Below are 26536 nucleotides of genomic sequence, written 5' to 3'. Positions count from 1 at the left end.
GGTGCTGGAAACCAGTACTGACTCATAAGTACACACCAAAGTCGGGTCCCTAAGGAAGTAGACAACCCCCTATACGAAGTCCCTGCTGGTTGTGTATGCAGACACATGTCACTTCAGGCCAGCCTGTGATGAAGGCTAGCCATGGGGAAGTGCACTCAGGGATGTGGAACCACGAAAGGAGAACTGGTGAAGCTTTCTGTTTACCATGGGGAGCATTCCTAACTGTATAAAAACCTCTGAATAGTATCAGACCAGAATAACCAACAGCAGATGGGGTGTTAAAATTACTCCCAAGATATTTTAAACATCAGAGAAATTTTTTCTTCAGTACGTCATTAATTTGAAGAAGTACAACTTCTTCAAAACAAAAAAGTAGGTAAAAAGAAATCCTGAAAGCAAAAGTATTGAATCTGTTAGCAATGCTACTAAAAAAGGGGAGCGGGTGGGGAGCAAGAGAGAGAATGGCAAACTCATTTCATCATGATTTACGTCAGTAGGAAAAAGGCCAAAAATAACCAAATGCAAATTATTCTTAAAAAACAGGTATTCAACCTAATGGAAGATAGGGGATTTTTCACATGTGTGGTTGTATTTCCTCCACAAATGCTTAATAATTGTGAATGGGTTGAACTGAACCAGTTTGACACTCAAGGTAATATCAGAGTAAATCTGAAAATTCCACAATGAGCTAAAGCAAAATTCTAAGTCTTTCTTTTCATGTCAAAGCCAACCACCATTTATTGGTTTTGTGTTGCATAAATTATAGTGAAATAAAGCTAGTTTAAGAATTAATATCCATGAGGACCTCTTGAAAAGTACAAAGTAATAAATAGAACTTTTATCTTCAGCTTCCAGAAAAGCTCTTATTTCTCATTCACGTTTCTTAGTCACTTTTTAAAATTCATTCAACGTACTTAATAACACATTACTTATAAGGCAAGAAAAATGATTTTTAAAGATTTATTTATTTACTGGAAAGTCAGATGTACAGAGAGGAGGAGAGACAAAGAGGAAGATCTTCCGTCCAATGATTCACTCCCCAAGTGAGCACAACGAAGAAAAATGATTTTTTTATCTCCCTTTAGTGTTTCTAAGTTAGGACCAATTCCAGTAACAAGAGAAAAAGAAACAAGGTTAATAATGTGCATGTCTCATGTGTACGGAAGATGCCCCGGATGCTCAGAGCAGCAGCTCCCAGCCCAGGCTTGTCTGCCATCTTCACCTGAAACACAGGAAGAAGATGCTGGTGATGTGAGCAGAGCTAAAGAGATGCCCGGGCAGACAGGGTGAACCAGAGAAGGCTTTCTTTGGAATTTCCTTCTGATAGGAGTTTCGTGTAATTTCTAGTCATCCTTCTCTTCCTGGTGCAGAGAAAGAATGCATGCTTACGAATGCATGGTGCATGCTTACAAATGAAGTTTTCTATCATGGAAGCACATTTTTCCTATAAAAGGGTAACTTCTGTGACTGGTTGTTTTCAAAGCTCCTCTTGTGTTTGACATTTCCCAAAATTATTCTATGCAAAAGGGCATGTTAGGAGTGACATATTATGGTTTCTTGCAGTCATATTTTGGGATAGGATGTCCTGCCTCCCGTGTATGTTTTAATAAGAATTGATAAAGCAGTTGGATCAAATAGTTAGGAGAATGGGTTTGGTTTCAAGCACAATTTAAAACTTGGCTGTACTACTAACAAGTTACTTAAAATCTTTTTCTATTCTGCTCATCTATGAAATGGAGAGGATGATTTTGATGGTGACTACAATGATTGTTTCATGACTGATTTCTCTGTATCAAACGTGAAGCTAAAATGTATGGGTCTCAGTTACTTAGACAACCACTACTACTTAGCTACCTTATCAATTAGGGGTCACTTTTATGTACAGTGTTCATTGTTTGAAAAGTAAACATGATGGATTAAATTCAAGTTAGTCAGCAAAGCCGAAAACGTGCATGTGTTCCATGGCCAAATCCCGCCTGTCGCCTCTGACCTTCACATCAGTGCTTCTTCCTTACCTGAAACCTACAGCCCCTGGAGATTTTCAATGGTGAATATGGAGTCAGGACAGATCACTGCTGCCCTTTAGCCTTACACAGATTGATTCTGAAGACAATAGGAATGAGTAATGGTTCTGGTACACAGAGCACTGAGCGTGTTTAATGTAGGTGATAAGCATCTGGCAAGGGAGTGAAATGATCACAGCTGAAAATACTAATGGATTCCTAGGAGCTTACACATTGCTTTGTGAGTTTGCCATCATCTGGAAGGAGCAAGACAGTAAGATTCTAACATCAAAGACATATGTCTGGGAAAGTATCACCTGAATGAACTCGAGCAAATAAGCACAAAATGTGCGGCTGTTGGTGTCTCACATCAATGCCCACAAAGAAATAGCTACTGAAGAGGAAGCATTGAACACCTGTGTGGACAGGATGCTGCATGCAGAGGAGGTGCACCAGCCTCTGTCCTCGGCTACCCCACGAACAGAGGGGACTGCAAATAGCATGGCCGTTGCCCAGAGGCCAACGTGAGCCAAGTGACCATTGCTCTGCAGAAAGTCCGGCTTGTCAGTATTGAGGACCGAATTGAAACTCTTGCTGGGGCAAATGGGAATTCCCCCTCTAGCCGCCGGAGGTTCCCTGGAATCAATCAGCAAAGGATAAAGAAAAAGAAAGGCGTACAGTTTTATTGACATGCAAAGGGGGAAATCACAGGACAACATGTGATTCTCCAAAAGCCCATTTAGATGAATATAAAGCCCTTTTCTGTAGCTGGGGGAGATGAATAGGGCATGCAGGCAATTTGAGAAGCTGTAAATGATGCTTGAGGGAAATGAACAGTTTCTGGAGACAGAGATTATCATAAAAGATTCTTTTTGGAATTGGAGCCCAAAAGACAGAGGTTGCCAGAGAAGTCAAGCCAAATATGGTGGGGTTTTTTCCATACAAATTTATTTGGACATAATTGACATTTAAAAAAACTGGACATATTTAGTGTTTACTGCCAACTATGGACACATTCTCTTCCTTCAGGTCAAATCTTAGGCATGACAAAATACTGTGCTTGGGGAATATTGTTTCCTGAGCTACAATACCTTCAGTATGTTTCAACCTTTCAAAAATCATTTCATGGGCCTGACGCAAATGTGTAGTGGCTAAAGTCCTCTTCTTGCAAGAGCCAGGATCCCACATTATAGCCAGTTCATATCCTGGCTGCTCCACTTCCCATCCAGCTCCCTACTTGTGTCCTGGGAAAGCAGTGAAGGACAGCCCAAAGCCTTGGGACCTTGTACCTGCATAGGAGACCCAGAAGAAGCTCCTGGTTTCAGATTGGCTCATCTCTGGCTGTTGCAGCCACTTGGGGAGTGAACCAGCAGATGGAAGATCTTTCTGTCTCTTCTCTCTGTAAATCTGATTTTCCAATAAAAATATTTTTAAAATCACTTTATGAGAAGCTAATTTAATTAAATTCCTTTCACCCTGAGGGGAGAGGGTAGCAGCAATTCCAACTCATTAGAAATGGTATGCTTAATGTTTCTGATATGTCTGTTTCATTGCCTCCATTGCATCAGCCATTATGACTGGGCCAAATGTCTATATCTCCCGCTCTAACTTCCTTTTAAAAATTGTTTTTGTTAATTTGTCTGTTCACTTATTTATTTGAAAGGCAAAGTTAGAGAGAGGGGAGAGAGATCTTTCATCTACTTGTTTCCTCCCCCAATTGGCTGAGAGGGCCAGAGGTGGGCCAATCTGAAGCCAGGATCTTTTTCTGGGTCTCCCATGTGGGTGCAGAGGCCCAAGTGCTTGGGTTATCTGTCACTGCTTTCGCAGGATTAGCAGGGAGGTGATTGGAAATAGAGCAGCTGGAACTCGAACTGGACCCCATGGAGTGACAGCACCATTGTCAACAGCTTTACCTGCTAAGCCACAGCATCAATCCCCCCTCTCTTTCTTAAAGTCATCAAATAGCTTGATCATTGCATAGACCATGTTACGGTCTTACTCAGTATGTACATTTCAGCCAGGCTGTCTGCTTCAGCTCATCCTCTTCAGGAGATCTCATGATGATGTCTCCTGGGCATTGTTCCTTTAGAGCAGCCCACACAGCATATGCTTTGTAACATATTGGCATGTAAATGTATTGATTTTAAAAATCAGACAAACAACCATGTGGTATCTTAGTCCATTTGGTGTTTCTACAACAAAATATCTTAAGCTGCATAACTTACGAAGAAGAGATTTATTTAACTTACAGTTGTGGTGGCTAAAAGCCCAAATAGCATGGTACCTCCTCTTGTGGGCTCCCCTCCCTGGGTCACAACGTGCCAGAGAAGTAGAAAGAGAAACAGCTGCCAGCAGAAAGGGGCCAGGTGCTTGGGAGGTTCCCTGGCATCTCCTTATAGTTACCCACGATTGTAACAGCTAACTTACTTCATAATAGTGCCATTTATCCCTTCCAAAGGCAATATTCCCTTGACCCTCCATAACTCCACTGGGCATCCCTAGGCAATGACAAAGGAGGAAGTAATTGAGTGGAAGTAGGGGCAGGCGGGAAGGGCTTTTTTACTTCCAACGTGATCCTTCCTCGCTCAACAGTGCCTCACACTTCTTGTAAAGGAGATGACCCTCCTCCATTATAGTCATTGGATTGGAATGTAAATGCCCTTCAGAGAATGAATGCAGGTACAACTACACCAAGGAACAGATAATCCCCAAGGATGCCAAGAGTCAGTAAAAGCAGAACAAGCAAAGCAGATCTCAGAAGCTGACGAGAACAGGAGTGGTGACAGTAAACTGGAGGGAAGGGACCACATGAAATGTACATCCGTGGTTAATACTGAAACTGACTGTAATCTAAACCCAGACTAGTGAATTTCCTCAATCATAATAACCACAATGAAACTGAATGAAGAGGCCACCCTTGATGAGCCACAACTGGCCTCAGAAGAACCAGAAGACATGGTACCGCCAGAGCAGCTGTTGCTCTAGAGACAGTCACTCCAAGCAGATTGGGTCACTGGAATGAACCCAACCTCTCAGCTACTGGACTTTCTTCAAAAATGACTACTGGACTTAGCTCTACTAGCTCCATAACTTTCTAGATAGAAACAATATTGCACACAATTTCCATGATTGTCCTGACTCTAAATATCAATCCAATTCATGTTCAATAATCTATAAACAAAAGGAGATCAGCAGATCAAATATTCTCAGAGTTGCTGACTGAATGTCAAAAATGTTCTCACTCTGGATAATCACTCGAGACATTTATACCATCACAGTTTTAGGCACAACCTGAAGAATATTATTTCCCTGAAGAATATTATTTCTCTCAGCTTTTGTATCATACAATAAATATATTCATAACTATGGTTAACTGTACACAGAATCAAAGTAGAACTCACGTTATCTAATGTAGTTGAGCAGCTAAGCTCCTGGTTTAGTAGTTGGCATAGAGTCCTGCCACAGGCAGTTTGTAAAAAACAAATAACAGCGTGACTTGATAAGGAAGAACAAGGCACACTGTGCCTGGAATCTTGAGTTCACAGACTGCTGGTGTGGGAAACCAAAGTCAAACTCTGCAGGCAATAGTGTGTGAGTGGGCAAAAATTGGAGACTAAGGTCAAGGCCTGCAGGCATTCACAGCTGGGAAATGGTCAAAGACCACAGGATTGTGTGCTTTAAGTATATCCTTGAGACAGGCACATTCTGACTTCTGTACTTGGGTCACACTTTTACTTCCTAATCATCAAGCACTGGTTGGTTAACATCAATATGGGGAATGGCTACCAAAGGTAGCCACGTCAATTCTTGCCACTTGACTCCTCAAACAGTCCAATAAAAGGTTGGGGACAGCAGGCCCTCTGGGTTAATCCCCTTCCTTAGAGAAGGGGCCTTCCCCTTGATCACCCACTTTTATGACCTTTGTCTTGTGTCTGTCTCAATTGTTTTTTTTTTCTCAGTTGCACGTCACCTCTCTCTCCAACCCTGTTCATGGTGCTATGAACAGTGGTAGACTCTCTCTAGATAAACAACTTTTTTATTAGAAAAAAAATACCTTGATGAACTGCTTGGCAATGGAAGGGGCATCCTGAGCGCATGGAAAACAAGAAAACAATTTAGAGATTAAAAAAGAAGGAGAACAAATATCTAGGATTAGAGGAGTAGAAATAAGAAAGGCCAAGAAGCAGAAGATTTATGAGAGAGATTGTTTTCTTTCTTTCTTTCTTTTTTTAGAGCAGTGGAACAGTATTGATTACCTACATACACAGCTGGGTTTAACTTGCTTTCCATTGCTGTCTATTCTCCAGGAAAATCTCTATGTAGAGCCTCTTCTTGTGAGTCCAAATGAGGGAGATCTGGCATACCCAGAATTGTTTCACCACCTTCCTTCCCTCTGTATAAACACCTCCGCTCATGACTGCATCATGTGTCAATGCATTTAAACTAAAGTCACATCATTTTCACATTTGGTTTGCCCTGTTTCAGTCTTTGTGTCTGATCTCCAGTCCATGGTCACAGACTGAATGAAAGAGGACACGCTGTGCTATGTAAAAGCTCTCAGCACAACAATGGCAATAATGACCTGAGCTCTTAGGGTGCTCCAAAATCACTGTTATGGTTCTCCTAGACTGACTCTTCTCACTTAACTCTCACAGCCCTACGAGAAGCATTTCTCATTTTTCAAATAATTTCAGACAAGTGTTAGCCACTGTGACACAAGAAAGCTATTCAAAGCTAAATGACTCCCCTTTAACATAATAACACATTCCATCAGTCTGGTCAGATCACCAAAGCAGAAAATGACACTCTGCCAAGGGAAAATCAAATAGATGAAAGGGAAAGACTTCAAAATCAAAGCCTGGAGAATGATGACCTAAAGGTAAGTGCTAAAGCCATAGACTCACAGAAGAAAGCATATGGGAAAGTCTTGGTGACCTTGAACTGAGAAACTGTTTCAAAACATGATATAAAAACATGAGCAACAAATGAAACATAGATAGACTTCACTAAAATTAGAAACCTGTGAGCAATTAAGAATATTATCAAAAATATTAAAAAGTCAACCTAGAGAACATGAGAAATACTTTTTTGTTGTTTTTTGGGTTTTTTTTACATTTTATTATTATTATTATTATCATTTTATGATACAGCCCCATATTCCCTTATCCCCTCCCCAATTCCCTCCCCTCACCACCTAGTTCCTCTATATCATTACTAACATATAGTTCTTCATACTCAGTCTTATGTGCATCATTGCGGGCATGGACAATGGCAGAGAGTCCAGAATCCTATTGTCAAGATATAGTAAACAGTTTCATTGTAAGTCCATCTTTGTCTGGAAGCAGAAATGTATACTATACTGCATCCTCACATCTGGATGTTAGTCTCCGTTTCACAGCTACTGTACATCCATCAAATGAAAAGTCACAATATAAAATCAATGACAGAAGAAAAAATAGAAATGTACAATGCCATGAAGTTAAATAACATGTTACTAGATATGACAGTCTCCATTACACAGCTACTATGCATCCCTTTAAACGTAAAGCCACAAAACAAAATCAACATCATGGAGGAAAAAGAAATTAACAACAGCTGGGCCCGGCGCGGTGGCGCAAGTGGTTGAAGGTCCTCGCCTTGCACGCCCGGGATCCCATATGGGCGCCGGTTCTAATCCCGGCAGCCCCGCTTCCCTTCCAGCTCCTTGCCTGTGGCCTGGGAAGGCGGTCGAGGACGGCCCAAAGCTTTGGGAGCCTGCACCCGCGTGGGAGACCCGGAGGGGGCTCCTGGCTTCGGATCGGCGTAGTGTCGACCCGTTGCGCTCACTTGGGGAGTGAATCGTCGGATGGAAGATCTTCCTCTCTGTCTCTCCTCTCTGTATATCCGCCTTTCCAATGCAAAAATAATAAAAAATACATCTTTAAAAAAAAAAAAGATTTAAAAAAAAAAAAAAGAAATTAACAACAGCAAAAAGTTAAATAACATGCTATTAAATGACTAACGTGTAGCTGAAGAAATGAAAATCAAGAACCTTCTGAAGAAAATGATGCCACTGCGTGATCTACAAGGCATTGAATGATTTAATCAGAAGAAAGTGTTTTGAAGAGATGAAACCAACAGAAAACAACAAAACCCATGTGATATAGTTTCCACTGATCTTTGTTGGTGAAGTGTGTCTCCTTCAGACAATAAACAGATGGATTTTGTTTTTTAATCCAGTCTACTAATCTATGATGTTTGATTGAACTTAAGCCATTTACATTCAGAGTTTAATATGTATGGGTGGTGCTTTGGTCCTGTCATTTTAGGAATGGGTTGTTCATGGTTTAGTCTTCTGTTGTCATTTTACTGGGATGTTCTTCCTGTTTGCCTTTGGTTTTGGTAAGTGCTATTCCTCTTCTCTGTCAAGAGAACATCTTGAAGTATCATTTGTAGGGCAGGTTTGAAAAAGGCAAATTCTTTTAACTTTTCTTTACTCTGGAAGAATTTTATTTCATTTCCAAAGACAAAAGAAAGCTTTGCTGGATATGTTATCCTAGGCCGGCAATGTTTTTCTTTTAGAATCTGGAATATGTCACTCCATTCTCTTCTTGCCTGTAGAGTTTCCTGTGAGAGATCTCCTGCGAGTTTAATTGGCATTCTTTATATGGTCAATTGGTGTTTTTCATGTGCACATTTCAGGATCTTTTCCTTATGTTCAATTGAAGAGAACTTGATAATCATGTGTCTTGGTGACAATCACTTTTGATCAGGTCTGTTGGGAGTTCTGTGCCCCTCCTGGATCTTGTTTCCCAATCCGTTCTCCAGATTAGGGAAATTTTCCTTTATTATTTCATTAAATACATTTGCAAACTCAGCTTCTCTTTCTGCACCTTCTGAGACTCTGCTAACCAGAAGTACAATGATCAAGAACAAAAGAAGAGAAAAAGGCACAATGAATATTAACGAAAACTCCCCTGCAAAGGAGCAAAACCCTATGCCAACCTCAGAGTTAACTGAGGAAAACATTGAGAAAATGGGGGACACAGAATCCATAAGACTCATTTTAAAGATTCTGATCAAGAATGAGAAGCTAATGCAAGAGTTCAAAGAATTTAAGGAAGCAATAAAGCAAATCAAGGCTGATATATCAGAAATTAAGAAAAACAGTAGAGCAAATGAAAAGTACAGTGGAGAGTCTCCAAAATAGAATGAAGCAAGCAGAAGAAAGAATCTCAGAATTGGACAATATTTCCTGTCACCAGGGGGAAGCAAACAAAAAGCTGGAAGCAGAGCTGGATCAGTCCAAAAAAGTATTCAAGAATTGAAAGACACTATTAAGACGCCAAATATAAGAGAAGATGTTTTCAAATTGTATATGTGGTACAGTTATAATAGCCAGACTCCTACATATTCAATAGCTGAAAGAAAAACAGCCCAAATTAAATGTAAGTGAAGAGCTTAAGTAGACATTTCTCCAAAGATGTATGAGTGTGCTTTGAAGCACTCATGGAAAACAGAATTTCATTTCATTTTCCACAAACGTTTTAAAGTGTTCTGTACAAATAAATGACAAACACCTTAAAAAGATGTTCAGCATCATTCATCAATCATTAGTGAAATCAACACCACAATGAGATATCAATTCACACATTCTAGGAGTGTGATAATAAGTTTAAGACACAAAATGACAAATGTTGACAAGAAGGTACAACAAAATTGAAATCTGGCGTCTTCTTGATGAGCATGTAAAACAAATGATAGAGCCAGAGTAAAAACCACTTTATTTTTCCTTGAACTTAACCCAGAACTGCCCTACTAACTAGTAATTCCATTCCCAAGTTATATACCCCAAATTACCAGCAACAACAAGTCAAATATTTGTACAACAGTTATTGTATATTTATTCTCCATAGCCAAAAGGTGGAAGCGACTCACAAGTCAATTAATGGATGAGTGGATAAACAAAGTATATAGACAATGGAATACCATTTACCACAAAAAGAATAAAGTTTTAATACATACTACATGGATAAGCCTGGAAAACCTTATACTAAATGAAAAAAAAATCCAGAAATGAAAGGATTACTACATGATTATGTTTATTTGAAATGCATGGAATAATCAATCAGAGAGACACAAAGTAGGCTAGAAGGAGGTCAGCACCGTGCAGGATAAGACACTGCCTGTGATGCTAGTATCCCAATCTCTTGATTTCAGCCTGGACCAGTGCCAGTCATTCTGGCCAACGAGGCAGAGAACCAACAAATCTCTCCTGTTATCTGTGTCTTCCTCAGTCTCTACACCCCCTCTGTGCTTCAGAGATATAAGTAAATCTTTGCTAAAGAAGAAGAAGACATGAAAACAGAAAAGAGATTTCTAGAGGCTTGGAGGAAAAGAGCTGTTATTTAGTAGATAGCATTTCTATTATGGATGATATAAAAAGACTGTAGAAATGCATAGTCGTGATAGCTTTACACACTTATGATTTTATCGATGTACTTAATGGAATAGAATAATGCATATAAAATATTTAAAATATTAAGAATTGTACTATATATGTTTTACACTTCCTCTCAAAAAAAAAAAAAGGAGCATTGTATTCCTTCTTTACAAGTAAGTCTTGGACAATCTGAATCTACCGACTGGATCACTCTTGTGAGCTCCAGAAGTGATTTTTTTCCAGCTGAAATTTCAAACTCAGTGTCTCAAAGTGATGCCATAGCTTAACTGCACCATGTCCTTGCTCCACTGGAGAAACAGTTGTGGCTTCTCATAAGCTTCTCTCACAGTAAAAGTGCTACCATCTGTTAAGCTCGGATCATCTATACACCTGTCTTCCTCACTCTGTCAACTAATTAGCATTCAATTTTTTTTTATTTTTATCAATCCTAGCTTCTACCGATGTATGTTCTGCTCCTCTTTTCCATCTCCACGATCACAGTCTTATTTTAGAACCTGTTTCCTTCTCTCACCTGTTATTTTCTTCTCTAATATCCCCTGTAGAGATATCGCTCCACAGTCTAGCTTCAAAACAACCACTTGCATTGTCTTACTTTACAGGCCTGACTGCACTCCTTTTTCCCTTCAAAGGCTCTTTGATGCACCTCAGAATAAGGCCAAAATTCCCTGGCATTCTAGGTTGCAGCTCAACATCTTGCCTCCAATTCTTCTCTTCACATGTGCTCTTCCTAGGAAATTCATTCCCACGAGAACTTCTAGGTTTGAGCATTTGCTGTAACTGATGAGCCTGTCTTGACACATCATGTCTCCCTTGGCCCAGAGTTTGCACCAGAATTGAGTCTTGGTGTACATTCTGCAGGTTCAGATAAATGTGTGATGACATATGTCGACCAATCCAGTATCACACAGAGATTTCTCCACTAAAATTTTCTGTGCTGAACCAGTGAGTGGAAGGATAAATAAATCTTGAAAAGCAAAAATAATTTAAAATCCTCTCTGCATCACCTATTCTTCTCCCAACCACCACCTAAGCCACTTGTATCTTTTTACAGTATCTGAATTTTCACTTTTCTGGAATGGTGTATATTTGTAATCACACAGTATATAGGATTTTCAGATTGCTTCTTTCACTTGGTAACATGCATTTAACTTCTGTGTCTTTTGATGACTTAACAGCTCACTTTTATATGCTGAATATCAAGCCATTGTCTAAATGTACCAGTTTATTTATCTGTTCATCTATGAAACATTCTTGTTGTTTCCAAATATTAGTTGTTATAAATATCATTACTATGAACATCTGAGCAACTTCTTGTACCTTAATAAGCATTCATGTCCTCTGGGTAGATTCCAAGGAGCGAGATTCCTGGATCTTAGGATGAGATGTCATTTAGTTTTGTCAGAAAACACCAAACTGTCTTCCAAAGGGACTGTGCCATTTTGCATTCCCAACCCAAACATCCTACATTTCTGCTGTCATTATTTGGGGATTTGGACATTCTAATAGGAATGCAGTGATATGTCTTTTTTTAAAATATATTTATTTTTAATTAGTCAGATTTACAGAGAGAAGGAGAGACAGAGAGGTAGAGTTTTCCTCTGCTGATTTACTCCCCAAGTGACCCCCAATGGCCAGAACTGAGCCAATCCAAAGGCAGGAGCCAGGAGCTCCTTCTGGGTCTCCTGTGTGGTTGCAATATCCCAAGAGCTTGGGCCATCCTCAACTGCTTTCACAGCCCAGAGCAGGCAGCTGGATGGGGAGTGGGGCAGCTACGACACAAACTGGTGGTCATACGGGATCCCAGTGCATGCAAGGCAAGAACTTCAGCAGCTAGGCTATGGTGCTGAGCCCAATATAGTTTTTTTTAAAGATTTATTTATTTTTATTGGAAAGGCAGATCAGATATACAGAGAGAATGAGAGACAAAAGCCTCTTTCATCTGTTGTTTCACTCCCCAAATAGCTGTGACAGCCAGAGCTGAGCCAATCCAAAGCCAGGAGCCTGGAGCCTCCTCTGTGTCTTCCATGTGAGTGCAGGGTCCCAAGTCCTTGGACCATCTTCTACTACTTTCCCAAGCCATAAGCAGGGATCTGGATGGGCAATGGAGCAGCCAAGACATGAACCAGTGCCCACATGGGATCCTGGCAATTACAAGGTATGGATTTAGCCATTGAGCCATCACACCAGGCCCAAAATATCATTTTTTAATTCATATTTCTATAATGGCACATGATGTTGGGCAACTTTCCATGTGGTTATTTGCCAAATGTGTGTCTTTTTCTGTGAAAAGTCACTTTAAGGTCTTTGGGATTTTTTTAAATTGAGTTGTTTGTGTCGCTGTTGATGAGTTTAATCAGATGTATCTTTCACAGATATTTCCTCACAGTGTGTAGCCTGTCTTATTCTGCTGAATCGAAGTCTTTTGATTTTAATTCAATGCAAAGATCACTGAAAATCTCATCTGACTTCATTGTTAGCTGAATCTACATCAGTTCTAACTATTCATTTCTTATACAAACATTTATTGTGCACTTGCTAAGGACCCCAAATCCGCTAGTATAGTTGGAATGAGACTACACAGAATCAAAGCTTGTTTATAACAAAAAAAAAAAAAAAGCAAACTGAACTAGCTGATCCGGAAATTTTACTTTTGTTAACACACAGTATCTAATCACCAGATCCTATAAAAGATATCTGGGAAATTGAAGTTTTCAGCTCTCACATACTTGGGGTGTCTACTTTGATGTATTACAGTTATAAGTGATGGCACTCTCTCAAGAAATATATAATACAATGAAGATAAATCTATCCTAAAATAAATAAATACCACTGAGCTGAGTCATGACTACTATTAGCAAGCTATATGACTTTGCAGGAATCAGTCTGTCATCTTGACCTCAGTTGCAGCTTTGGTAAAAATAAAGTGATTAAACTGGAACCCCTAGACAGAGACTACTCAATGATTAATAGTATTGAGGGCTACTGCAACCCTAACTGTGGGTCAGAGTGATTGGAAGAAAGAGATTGGGAGAAACCTGTTATTATGGAGTACAATTCAGAATAAGTAGGACAGTTGAACATTCAAGCCCATGCTTGAGTATTTCTGCTTTGTATTTTTTCATGTGTTTCAAGAGGTTTTAGGAGCAGTACTGAGTATTAACAAAAATAATTAATTAATTTTGGAAGGGAATAATCTGAATAAATTAACAGGGGTTTTTTTTGGGGGGGGGTTCAAAATGTATTTATTTGTTTTCTTAAAAGAACTACAGAGAGAGGGAGAGACAGAGGGACCTTCCACCCCCCGGAAAACCCAGCTTGCCACAGCAGTCAGGACTGTGCCAGGTGAAAGCTAGAGCCAGAAGACTTTCCTGGCCTCTTCCTTGAGTGGCAGGAGCCCAAGCACTCGGGCCATCCTGTGCTGCTTTTCCCAGGCCATTAGCAAGGAGCTGGCTCTCAAGTAGACTAGCCGGGACACAAACCAGTGCCCACATGAGATGCTAGCATGAGAGGGCTTTACATACTACACCACAACACTGAACCCTAAATGGAAGAGTTGTTTGGGTTTTTTTAAAAAATAATCTATTTAGTTTGTTTGTAAGGCAGAGTGTTCAATGAGTGGGGTAGGAGGAGTGAGGGAAAGATAAAAGGAGGGGAAAAGAGGGAGAGAAAGAGAGAAAATGTTCCATCTGCTGGTTCATTCTGCAAGTAGATGCAAAGGGAAGGCTGGATCAGGGAGAAGTCAGGAGCCAAAAACACCATCCAGATTTTCTATGTGGATGGCAGGAACATAAGTGCTTGGGCCATCCTCTGCTCCCTTCCCAGGCACCTCAGCAAGGAACTGTAAGGGAAGCAGAGCAACAGGGACTTGAACCTGTGTTCCAGCATGAGATGCTGGCATCTGGAGCAGCAGCTTAGCTCACTGCAACACAATGCCAGGCCCCTAAATGGAGGTTTAAAGCAGGTAGATATCACTGCTCCCCTGTGCTGCTTGGAAAGTCTGCTGCATGATGGATGCTGTCCATCCATCATATCAACGCATTGCCATCAGCCACTCCTGCCATCTTTTCCCTCTAACAAGAATAACAGAATGGTGGTGACACTCTATTTTCTGACTTTGAGGACTGTTCCGGTATTTGCTTAATAGTTATTTGCTTAATAGTTGCTTAATGTTTTATGTACTTTCTTTTTTTAAGATTTACTTTTGCATGAACTTTCTGTGCATCTGAATTACTTTCCAAAAAATATCATTTTAAGATGCATAAGACAAGAATTTCCTAAATCATGCACTTCAAATTCTTTAAAAATTTAGATTTGTGTGAACACTGATTTAATCTTGGCAAATAAAGCACTTTCTGATAGAGTTGACTTATAAAGCAGACAGGGGAAATAATTCTTTGAAGGACAAATACCTTGTGTGCTGCCAGCCAATAAGGACGTAATACTTCCTCATCGTTGTTAATGAAAACTAACAGAGACTTTGTAAAAAAAAATAAACAAACAGCAGCCTAGTGAGTCACCTGTTTCCACATACAGGATGGAGAAGCTGTATAAATTTCGCCAGCCTCTAAGCAGAAAGTGCCAATCCAACCGTGGGTCCAAGAACGACCATCTTCGATGGCAGCTACGCAGCTCGCCCTGCTGGGCTCCGCGTGTCTACTGGCCGGCAGCCTGGCCCTGCCTCTGCTGCAGCAGGCAGCGGTCATGAAGGAGCCCCAGTGGAAACAGGCTCAGGTATGTCACGGTCCCCTCCCCCGGGGCTCAGGGGTCTCCCCAGCAACACTGATTGTGCTTTTCCATTCTCTCTCCTTCTGCACTAGTACAAGAGTTTTCTTAAGATATATTTCTTTATTTGAAAGGGAGAGAAGGAGAGAGTTCCTCCCTATTTCACTCCCTGAATAGCAGCAATACCCAAGGCAGGGTCAGGGTGAAGCCAGTAGCAGGGAATTCCATCTGCATCATCCAAGTGGGTGGCAAGAACTCAGATACTGAGCCATATTCCACTGCCTCCCAGGTGCATGCGCAAGGAGTTGGACTGCAAGTTTCAACCCCTCCATTCGTTATACAGATAGACTTAGGAATAGTGTTAGAGTTCTCAAAACTTAAGTTTTTTAACTGAGAAGTTAGAGATCAAAATGGTAATCACCCAAGTGGAGGAGTTGTAAAGCATGTAACACTTAGCTGCTACAACAGTGTTCATTCTCAATACCCTGAACTTGTATCCTTATTTATTGCTACTTGACAATCTTCATAAAAGTGCACTGGTGAGAACTACAAATGGAGAAAATTTTTTAAAAACCCAGGTAGAAGAGACAGCTTTTCCAACGCCAAGGACTCTAGATAAGGCACCAGCTCCTGGACTTGCTTTCCCTTATGCCCTGTGGAAATAATAACACTGTCTGGTACCTCCCAGGATTATTCTTTTTTTTTTTTAAAGATTTGTTTTTATTATTTTTTTATTGGAAAGGCAATACAGAGAGGAGAGACAGAGAGGAAGATCTTCCGTCCGATGATTCACTCCCTAAGTGAGCGCAACGGCCGAAGCTATGCCGATCCGAAGCCAGGAGCCTCTTCCGGGTCTCCCACGTGGGTGCAGGGTCCCAAAGCTTTGGGCCGTCCTCGACTGCTTTCCCGGGCCACAGGCAGGGAGCTGGAAGGGAAGCGGGGCTGCCGGGATAGAACCGGAGCCCATATGGGATCCCGGGCGCGCAAGGTGAGGACCTTAACCACTGCGCCACCACGCCGGGCCCGCCAGGATTATTCTTGTAAATAAATGAGATGATAATACCAATGAGGATACTTCAAAAATGTATGGAAATTTGTGATAAAAAAGAAAATTTATTCTCACGCAAAAAGAACTTTGAAACCCTTGCATAGTTTTGCATAATGAAACTTTTTGAAGATTTCTATATGTAAGAATTACAGATTACAAAATGCTTTTATGTACACTGCATCATTTAATCTTTAGTTTATCCTGATTTTAAAAAAAGAAGTTAAGTAGATTCACATAGCTGCTAGTGTAAGAGATTGTAATCAAAGGCAAGTCTCTCTGGCTCAAAAATTATGCTGTAATAAGCAACACAATAAGTGTAGATAGTTACTATTTGGCAAAATAATTGGATGGTTACGCATGTTGTTTATAAAGTTAAGCCTGAAGTACAAGAAAGGTTAAATTTTATCGTTGATTAACTTGTACTTTAAGAAGCTTCAGTAATACAAGGAATCTTTAACAAGTTCATAGAAGATATATATTATGAAAAACTACATGTGGATTTTGAAACTTGCATTAAAATAAGCTTAGCTATTAACTCCATTTTCCATAGAATGTTTTGTGTGCCCTCATAGGTTAGACTGAATCATAAGGAATTACAAATATTTAACAATATTTAAACCATCCAAACCTCCAAACCATCCAGTTCTACCTAATGGATTCTCCAGAAAAACGTACATTTGCAGGTACATCTGTCTCTCTACTTGGTGTGCAGGTGGCCAGCACAAAAGAAGAAGTTAGCTGGGTATAACGGAAGCCAGGAGAAAAAGCAATTTAGGAACACAGAGAAATTCCATCCAGGTAGGGTCTCCATAAAGTCTGTAGCTCAGGAAGAGATAAAACACATTGTTTTAAATAGCAATTTTCAGGATCAGCACCACGATATAAAAGGCTAAGCCTCTGCCTTTGGTGCCAACATCTATGTCAGTTTGTATCCTGGCTGCTCCACTTACAATCCAGATCTCTGTGGCCTGGGATGGCAGTGGAGGATGGCACAGGTCCTTGGGCCTCTGCACCAATGTGGGGGACCTGGAGTAGGCTTCTGGCTCCCAGTTTCAGATCAGCTCAGCTCTGACCTTTGCAGTCATTTTGGGAGTGAACCAGCAAATGGAGAATCAATCTCTTTCCTCGTTCTTTGTAATATTTTCAAGTATTATAAATAAATATTTTTTTAAATAAAAAAGAAAAATACTTCAAATTCTTCTTTTAAAAAAATAAGCAATTAATTCCTGATGAACAATAGATATCCATGGTACTGAATGAAACCTAAATGTTGGTAATAATAAATAAGCTGGCATTAGTTTATCTGAGCTGCTGGATTCCTTATATCCAGACACTAGGAAACCATGAGATTCCCATGCATGAAGCTGTGGAGGGGATAGGCCTTGTAGTCCTGCTTCATCCTACAACCTCCGAAAGTGGATTTAATCAGGATTTAATCATGGAAAGGAGGGAAAGAGGGAAAAGAAACTAGAAGCCAGGAAACTTAGTTCCGATTCTCGGCTACTAAATGCTTTGCTTTCTTCACTTGAACAATTAAATCAAGTAATTATGCTGACAATTACCTGATAGATTTTTCCAGGACTAAAACTTTAAGACCATCTATCCTTTCTCGGGGAGTAGAGCTCAGCAGGATCTCAGGCACACTGGGAGACACTCCTGAGGATTCCTACAAACACACCTAGGCTTTACAAAGTGTAAAGTGGCCACTGGCACCATGATGTAGTAGACTAAGCCTTCATCTGTGGTGCCAGCATCCCATGTGAGTGACAGTTTATGTGCTGCTGTTCCAATTACAGTCCAGCTCTAGTTATAGCCTGAGGGTGTAAGGGAGGGCAACCCAAGTGCTTGGTCCCCTAGACGCACGTGGGAGACGCTGGTGAAGCTCCTGCCACCTGCCTTCGGATCAGCCCAGCTCAGGCTGTTGCAGCTATTTGAGGAGTAAACTGGCAGATGAAAGATTCTCTCTCTCTCTCTCTCTCTGTCTCTCTGTCTCTCTCTCTCTTTCTCTCTCTCTCCCTCTCTCTCCCTCTCCTTCTCTCTGTAACTCTGCCTTTTATATAAAAATAAAATAACTATTTAAGTAAATACTGTTCCACTTCAAAAAACTGGTATAAAACAGAAGTTGATGGGTTATTTTTTCTTTGTAGTCCATAAAACTGCATGACAATGCTTTACTCCCAGTAAAAAATTTTCTCCTCATTAGTGCATATTTATTTTGTCCAGTAACTATAGAACTCTTTTATCTTCAGACTGCTGTTTGAATCCACAGGCACCAGAAGAGAAAGATGAGCATGAAGACCATAAGTAGAAACTATAGATTAATTACTCTCTTTTCAACAGGACTATCTCCAGAGATTTTATTTTTATGGCTTAAAATCAAAGGATGTCAATAGTATAGAAACCAGACTGAAGGAAATGGAAAAGTTCTTTGGCCTTCCTGTAACTGGGAAGTTAAATTCCCACATCATAGAAATAATGCAGAAGCCCAGATGTGGAGTTCCAGATGTTGCAGAATACTCACTATACTCAGATAACCCAAAATGGACTTCCAAGGTGGTCACCTACAGGTTAGTTTCACTTTGGTTTATTTTAGCAAAAACAATAAAGCTCTTTTCCTAAGAGGTCAAACATTATTTTCTTATTTGCTACTAGGATCATGTCATATCCATTTCCCACTAGAGGCTTATCGCCTACCAGAGTGGATCAACTAGTGGCAAAGGCTTTCAGCTTGTGGAGCAAAGAGATTCCACTGCATTTCAAGCGACTTCAGTCCGGAACTGCTGATATCATGATTGGCTTTGCCAGAGGAGGTAAGGAGATTCCTATAGTTATTTCTGTGTTTGTTATTTTTATCAGTCCTCTCTTCTTTTTAGGATTTAAAATCTTTTGTGTGTGAGTGTGTGTGTGTGTGTGTGTGCGTGTGTGTGCGCGCACACGCACGTGCATGCACTCTTGCAAGGGCATGTCAAAAAGTTTGTGCAAAGATAGAATCAAAAGATAAGTTTAGGGGCAGGTGTTTTATGCAACAGCTAAGATGCCACTTAGAATGCCTCATCCCGGTTCTGAGTGCCTGGGTTTGAATCCCAGTACCTCCCTCCATTCTGGCTTCCTGCTAACACATGTCCTGGCAGACAGCAAGTGACACCTCCAGTAGCTGCTAACAGTACCAACCTTCCAGCAGATTTAGGGCGAGCTCCTGCCTGTGACATCTGGGAAGAGAAAGAGCAGACGAGAGATGTCTCTCTCACTCTCTCTCTTCCAAATCAATAAAATAATAAAGTTTAAATCCTTTTTAAAAGGTAAGCATATTTCGGTCTAGCAAATATTTACATCATGTATAATTTTTGCATAACATGTATTTTTCATAAACTCCCGAAGAATTTTGTGTGCACAGCTTTTGAAAAATATTTGCACCAAAATAAATTTCTCTTTTAACTTTTTTTTCTATAAACTTTTTGGAGCATCCTCATATCTTGCCATATGAGTGTAATATTTCTAGTCTGCTAACTCACAGTCACTTTTCACAACAGGAGTTGGCAAGCCAGGAATCCTGACCCAAAGCCAGTCTGCCAGTCTTAACAGAGCACAGCAACGCTGTGTCATCTAGCCATCATCTAATACCACTTTCAAACAGGTCACAGTTGTGACAGAGACCATTAACTCAACAAAATGACTTGCTGCCTTACCTTGACAGCAAAAGTGTGCCAACTTCTATTTTACGGCATGCGTCAATTCAAAATATATCTAAGAATATCAATACTAAACCAAGAGAAAACGTTACAGCTCCCAAAGGTTATAAGTGACCTCCAAGAAATGGGACAGTGTCTTTGGATTGCTTCTAATACCCTTATTAGCAAAAAAAAAAAAAAAAGTAGAACATTGACACTTGTGTATCAAAGACCTAAAGAGATAAAACACACACACACTAGGGTTTCATGATACAAATTTAAAGAATGTTGTCCATGTTGGTCTGTTCTAGCTGACATTTCTACTTACAATGCATTGTTAACAACACCAAAGAAAGTGTCACAGAAGGAAAAAACTAGCCACAGCACATGATCTTAAAGACCAAGACAGACTACTTACAACTGATACTAACCTGAAGATAAGCAGCCATGCTCCACCAATGAAAAGCCCCCTTAAGGCCCTTGAGTATGGTTCTCTAAGAAGCTGTTAAGTAAAAAAATCAGTATAATTTTTAAGAAAAAAAAAATATGAACTGGTTCACAAGTTACTTTCCAACTGCAGAATTCAAATTTATTCTCCTTCCTGGCACTACTGAACCAAGCAAAATGATCGAATTGTCAAGCACTTTAAGGCCACCGTACATTAGATATCAGTGCACTTAAATGCTTCGTTCAGGAAGTTTTCATTAGGTGGCAGTACAAGTAGTTTTCAGTACAAGTAGTTTTGGTGTGAGCACCAAATAAGCACCTAGCTTATTCAGTCTGGGTCTGCTATTGGCTGCTTAAATGTGTAGACAATGCTGATGACGTGCTGGCCTGCTTGTCCGTCCGTCCTTCCTCCCCTTTTCCCCTCCCTCCCTTCCTTCCTTTTTCTCTCTCTCCTTCTTTTGAGACTTATTTATTTTAGAAATCTGAGTTATAAAGAGAGAGACAGATCTTCCATCTGCTGGTTTATTCCCCAGAAGGCCGCAACAGCAGGGCTGTGCCAGGCCAAAGCCAGGAGCAAAAAGCTTCATCCAAGCCTTCTGTACATGGATAGCAGGAGCCCATAGCTTGGACCATCTTCCATTGCTTTTCCCAGACCGTTTGCAGGGAGCTCCATCAAAAGTGGAGCAGCAAGGACATGAACCAGCAGTCATGCAATACTGGCATCATTGATGGTGGTTCCACCCACTACACTGCAACATGGGACCCCTGAAATGCTCTTTGTAGACTTGATAATGTTATAAAAGAAAATATATTGATTGGGCGCTGGCATAGTATTGTAGCAGGATAACCCCTCTCTTTCTGCTGCTAGTATACCATATGGACACCAGTTTGTGAACTAGCTGCTCCACTTCTCAAATCAGCTCCCTGCTTATGGCCTGAGAAATTAGCAGAGGATGGCCCAAGTTCTTGGGTTCTAAACCCATGTGGGAGAAGTTCCTGGCTCCCAGCTTCAGACCAGGCCAGCTCTGACTGTTACAGCCATTTAAGCAATAAGCCAGTGGATGAAAGACACCTTTCTCTCTTTATCTCTCTCGCTCTCTCAAATAAATCTTTAAATATATATATATATATATATATATATATACATATATATGCATATATATTTACTTATATATATTACTTGAGTGATTGATTGGAGAAAAGTGCAGATACTAAGGGCAATTGCCCCATTCTCTTCTAGCTCACGGGGATGACAACCCCTTTGATGGACCAGGGAACACACTGGCTCATGCCTTTCCACCTGGGCCTGGCCTTGGAGGAGATGCCCACTTTGACAAAGATGAACCCTGGAGCGACGGTAGTGGTTCAGGTACAGCATCTCATGTCTCTTGTACCACCCATCCTCTGAAATACCCTGAAAGTAGATCAAGTTTAATATAATTACTTTAATTTGTAAGAATCTCTGAACCCTGACTTAATACCAATCACATTATAAGCCTTAACTGTTTAGTTTCATTTAATGTACCCATAATGTTATATACACAGAAGCAGATAGCTCAGGCTACAGGGTGAAGCAGCATTAGATTCAATTCACTGGATCTCTACAAGGATTTCCTGTGCATCTTTGGGCACATTATTTAACCTCATTGAGCCTCAGTTTCCTCATCTGTGAGGAAATGAGACCATACTAGTTCCCAAATCAAAGACTGAGCTTAGATTAAATTATTTGATACATGCATAGTAGTTAACATGGTGCCTGGAATATATTAATAGTTTAATAAGTTATACTTATTTCTTCATATTTCCCCAAAGTAAGTTGTCTCAAATAGAGGAGAATGAGGAACAAAGAATATCCCATTAAAAGTTATACAATATTGGAATTATGCTCTACTACTCAAAAAGCACCTACTCCACGGTGCAGTCAATCATGCTCATCATTTAACAAAGTAGATTATAGACACATTAGAGACACAGAGCATTTCCATGGGTCTGAGAGATGAGAAAAAAAAAAGAATATATGTGGGTAATTCAAAAGGGTTGATGGAAAGTGGAATTAAAAGTTTATTTTTGTGGAAAGTTTTTAAATCCATGCGTAGTTTCACTATGCACATTTTGCATGAATATATTGATGGTCTCCCAAAAATAATATGATTTCATGAAATCAAACAAAAATCCAGCCCTGCCTGGGGAATCCTGCCTTTCAGTGTCAGCTTTCTCAAAATCAAATTTCTCTCTCCTGATATTCAGATCACTCTCATTTAATGAATAGCCATTATTTTTCTAAGTTTAGGGAAATTAATTAACATGACATGTCTTCACAGTAGAAATTCCTGCTTCGGTTTAACAGGTGAGGAACTAAGCCTGAGCCACGTTTATTGTGACCAAAGCCATTAAGCTAGTAAGCTCAGAGCTATGGTTGAAGGCCAGGTCTTAATATCTTCAAGCTTTTGCTTTCCATAACATAGTGGGACAGCCTGGGTGATTACATTAGATGCAGAAAGGTATAAAATAACATTAAAGTTTTTGAAGAAGGGGAAGTAGTGATGAGGTGAAAACATTCTGATTCTCCATCTTACTCCTCCCTACTTTTGAAGTAAGCCATAAAGAATTGGAGTTGAGCATTTTTGCAGTTTATCTTGCATACTTAGCTATTTTTGTAGTTACTGAGTGTCCTGTCTTTGGTTATAGGAATAAGCTTCCTGTATGCGGTAACTCATGAACTTGGTCATTCCTTGGGTCTGGATCACTCGTCTGATCCAAATGCTGTGATGTATCCAACCTACGAACATAAAGATTCCCAAAATTTCAAACTTGGACGGGATGACATTGAAAGCATTCAGAAACTATATGGTAATATTTGTGAGTTCAAATAAGGGGCATTCACATTTTCTCTTTCCCTTAGACTTGGACGACTGGAAATGGGTATTTGCATAGAAACACAGCACCAAAACTTACCTTTAAAAAGCAATTAAGGGGACAATTTTGAGATCACAAGGAAAATAAATTGAAACATGCTACCTTTTACTACAAGGATGCTGATTTCAAGTTTCAGTAAGACAGTAGTACCATGTAGGAAAATTGCAACAATCACACTCTCAAGATTCTTTGTTTCTATACATTTGTTTAAGTTTTTACCTATTTATTTTATTTTTTTATTTGAAAGGCAAATAGAGGCAGAGAGAGATCTTCCAATCCTCTGGCTCCTAAAATGTCCACAAAAGGATCAAGCTAAAGCTAGGTGCCTGGAACTCACTTTGGGTCTCCCACGAGTGCGGTACATGCCCAACTGCTGCCCAGAGAGCACTTCAGCAGGAAGCTGCAATCTGAAGTAGAGTTGGAACTTTAACTCAAGTACTCCAATATGGGTTGCAGATATCCCAAGCACTATCTTAAAAGATGAGAAAAGGTTCAAAGAAGCTAAGTGAATTGTTGAATGTCATGTAGCTTCCAAGTGCTTGAATAATGATTCTAAGTCAGGGTTGTGTACACATAGATTCTCTCTACTATACATTCCTGCTACCCAGTAAGCTTTTAAAAGCAAACTGGAGGCAGGTGCCATGGTGCAGCAAGTTAAATTGCCACTTGGGACACCCAAATCCCATGTTGGGCGTGCTGGGATCAGTTCCCACCTCTGCTTCTTACCAAGCTTCTTCCTTCTAATGCATCTGGGAAGAAGCAGATGATGGCCTGGTCACTTGGGCTCCTGCCACACATTTAGGAGACCTGAAAGGAGTTCCTGGCTGCTGGTTTCAGCCTGGCCCAGCCTGGATTACTGCAGGCATTTGGGGAACACACCAACAGATGAAGATGGATCCCACTCCCTCCCCCTCCCTCTATCACACTGTCTTTCAAAACACATCAACCTTTTAAAATTGAACAAACAAAAGTAAGTTAGACAAGAGACAGGCAATAGCATGCTTAAATTGGCAGATATAGGTAATCCTGTGCAGTAAAATATCATGATGATAAGAATATACGGCAAAAAGAATACACAGCTTTGAGTGATCACAGAGAAATGAAATGGCTCTCATATTACTGAGTACTGTCCTTTGGGAAGAATCATCCCTAAAGGGGGAAGAATGCAACTTATTAGTTGAACCGAGGAGTTACTATAAACCAGCATTTCCCAAACTGTCTCACCAAAATGCCAGTTACATAAAACAATTCTCCAAAATCATGTTATAGAGAAATAAGTTCAGCAAACACTACCAAATATATTTTAGGTGCAACAAATATTTAACAGAAATCAACAGACATGTTTAACCCAGTATTTTATAAACTATAGTCCTTTTTATGGAACACCACTGAAATGCAAAAAACAAAATAGCATTTCAGAGAGCACATTCAAAAAAAATATTTGTACTCTAGACATCCAACTTAAGGAGTTTCTGCTTCCTAAGACTCAAATACTAAAGTACTATTGCTGATAAAGTCATCACCAGACAAATGGAAAGTACTCCCTCCATTATTTAAAACATTGGAACACATGGAATACTCTACAGCATTCAATAACTTAGAATCTTAAGAAAACCATATGGGACTAAAGAAGATTCTGAGGCAGAGAATAAAAAAGAACAAGAAAAAAAAGAACAAATTGATGCAATAAATCCTCAAGTATTAGACAAAAATTTCCCCTAGTCAAAGTTAGGAAGAAGTAATTTGTAGACAAATTAAAAACTACTCTTGTTAGGTAGATTATAAATTTAGGGGATTCATCAAGCCAGAAATGTAATATGAGCAGAAAACAGATTCAAAATTGTGGTTAAACTCATGGATACAGGATTCTCAATGTTCTTTTCAGAATAATAATAATAGCTAAAATGCATTGAGTACCCACACCTACCACACCCTTCACAACAACTCCTTGAAACCAATGATTCAATGAGATGTTTATTTTCTCATGTTACAGATTGGTAACCGAAATCTCAGAGAGGTTAGCTAGTAACTTATCCATGATCATGCAGCTGGTGAGAGGGTGGAGACAGCGGGCAACAGTGGCCTGAGCCCCAGGTTCTACCTACACCCTGTGCAATACCTACTTCTTCACCACTGGAGGTTGTTGTTCAGAACCTTTGTCCCAGGCAAAGAAGTCTGAAGCGGGCAAAGGACAGGTTAGAACATACCATGACATTTCTTTTGTTTCTACAGACTTAAAGTTGTTCCTATACCTTTTATACCAAGTCAAATTATTCTTATTTTTCTTTCTTAACAGGGAAGAACAGGAATTCAAGAAAGAGATAGAAACTTCAGGGTGAAGAATTGAGTTCTTGCTAAGTGTTTCCTAGCCAGAAAGAACAACCGTTGCAGCCCTCTACCTGGCACTTTCTCCATTCTTCCTTGTTGGGTTTTGTGACTTTCTCTAAGGACAAGCTTTATGGGATGACTGTGTCTTACACATATATATGAGTCACCTCAAGCAACCTGCAGTTGGTAGAAGTCAATCAACATTGTATGCACAAGAAAATAAAAGTTTTAATTAAAAAAATACCTTCTATTTGGGAGCATTGTTTACATAGCAGGAGAAGATATGCTACAGAAAGAAATCATGGACTAGGACCCCCCAAAAAAAATCCCGCTGAATTATTTTAGGGTCTTCAAATGTACCTCAGCTTAGTACCAAATGAGAAATGTGAAAGTCCCACCTTTTTCTCATTCATTTGTATAGCCCAAATTTGCACTAACTTCCCCTTGTCCTTTTGGGCCAGCTGTCATCATGGGGTATCTGGGAAGTCCAGTTCTTCTCATAAAATGTCTGTGGATTCCCAAGGACTTCTAACCTCACACTCACTTCCAGTTCCCGGTTTCCACCTTAACCTCCTGATTCCCCTGCATCTGTCTCCTGCCAGCACTGCTTTCTGGGCTCCCTTCCTTCTGCACTGCCCCACCCAGGCTTCCATCTCACGCCCCTCCTTCTCCGTTGCCTACATTCCTGGGCACAGCAGCTTGAACGGCTTTCCTAGAGTAGCTACATCTGCAGACTCTAGATTGTGTGTGTGTGTGTGTGTGTGTGTGTGTGTGTGTGTGTGTGTGTGTGTGAGTGTGTGTGTGTGTGTGTGTGAGAGAGAGAGAGAGAGAGAGACTGTGGGAGGGACAAAAAAGTGAGTTTTTAATATTTATACAGATTCATCTCACTTATCTTTTTAAACTATAGAAAGGCAGAGTTACAGAGAAAGGAGAGAAGACAGACACTCCCCAGCTGGCCACA

The 26536-nt window shown here is 40.1% G+C and overlaps 1 protein-coding gene across 1 annotated transcript; it reads left to right on the top strand.

Annotated features, from left to right (window-relative positions):
- Positions 1-15028: 15028 nt before the first annotated feature.
- MMP7 (matrix metallopeptidase 7) lies at positions 15029-25816 on the top strand. The gene is made up of 6 exons (XM_040977223.1): positions 15029-15177; positions 18557-18783; positions 18869-19026; positions 21572-21700; positions 23020-23181; positions 25544-25816. The coding sequence occupies exons 1-6, from the start codon at positions 15061-15063 to the stop codon at positions 25570-25572; spliced, it is 822 nt and encodes a 273-aa protein (XP_040833157.1). The 5' UTR covers positions 15029-15060; the 3' UTR covers positions 25573-25816.
- Positions 25817-26536: the final 720 nt, after the last annotated feature.

Source organism: Ochotona curzoniae, unplaced genomic scaffold (genome assembly GCF_017591425.1).
Source record: "Ochotona curzoniae isolate NIBS_2020 unplaced genomic scaffold, NIBS_Ocur_1.0 contig_2723, whole genome shotgun sequence".
Taxonomy (NCBI): Eukaryota; Metazoa; Chordata; class Mammalia; order Lagomorpha; family Ochotonidae; genus Ochotona; species Ochotona curzoniae.
The sequence above is the reverse complement of the archived record's forward strand: the minus strand, read 5'-3'. Positions and strand labels throughout refer to the sequence as shown.

What these genes read in the sequence shown, in the direction of transcription:
- MMP7 (XM_040977223.1), top strand. Translation starts at nt 15,061, where the DNA reads ATGGCAGCTACGCAGCTCGCCCTGCTGGGCTCCGCGTGTCTACTGGCC. An exon ending in TCCAAGGTGGTCACCTACAG is followed by an intron (nt 18,784 to 18,868) that starts GTTAGTTTCACT and finishes ATTTGCTACTAG; the next exon opens with GATCATGTCATATCCATTTC. An exon ending in AAGCATTCAGAAACTATATG is followed by an intron (nt 23,182 to 25,543) that starts GTAATATTTGTG and finishes CTTTCTTAACAG; the next exon opens with GGAAGAACAGGAATTCAAGA.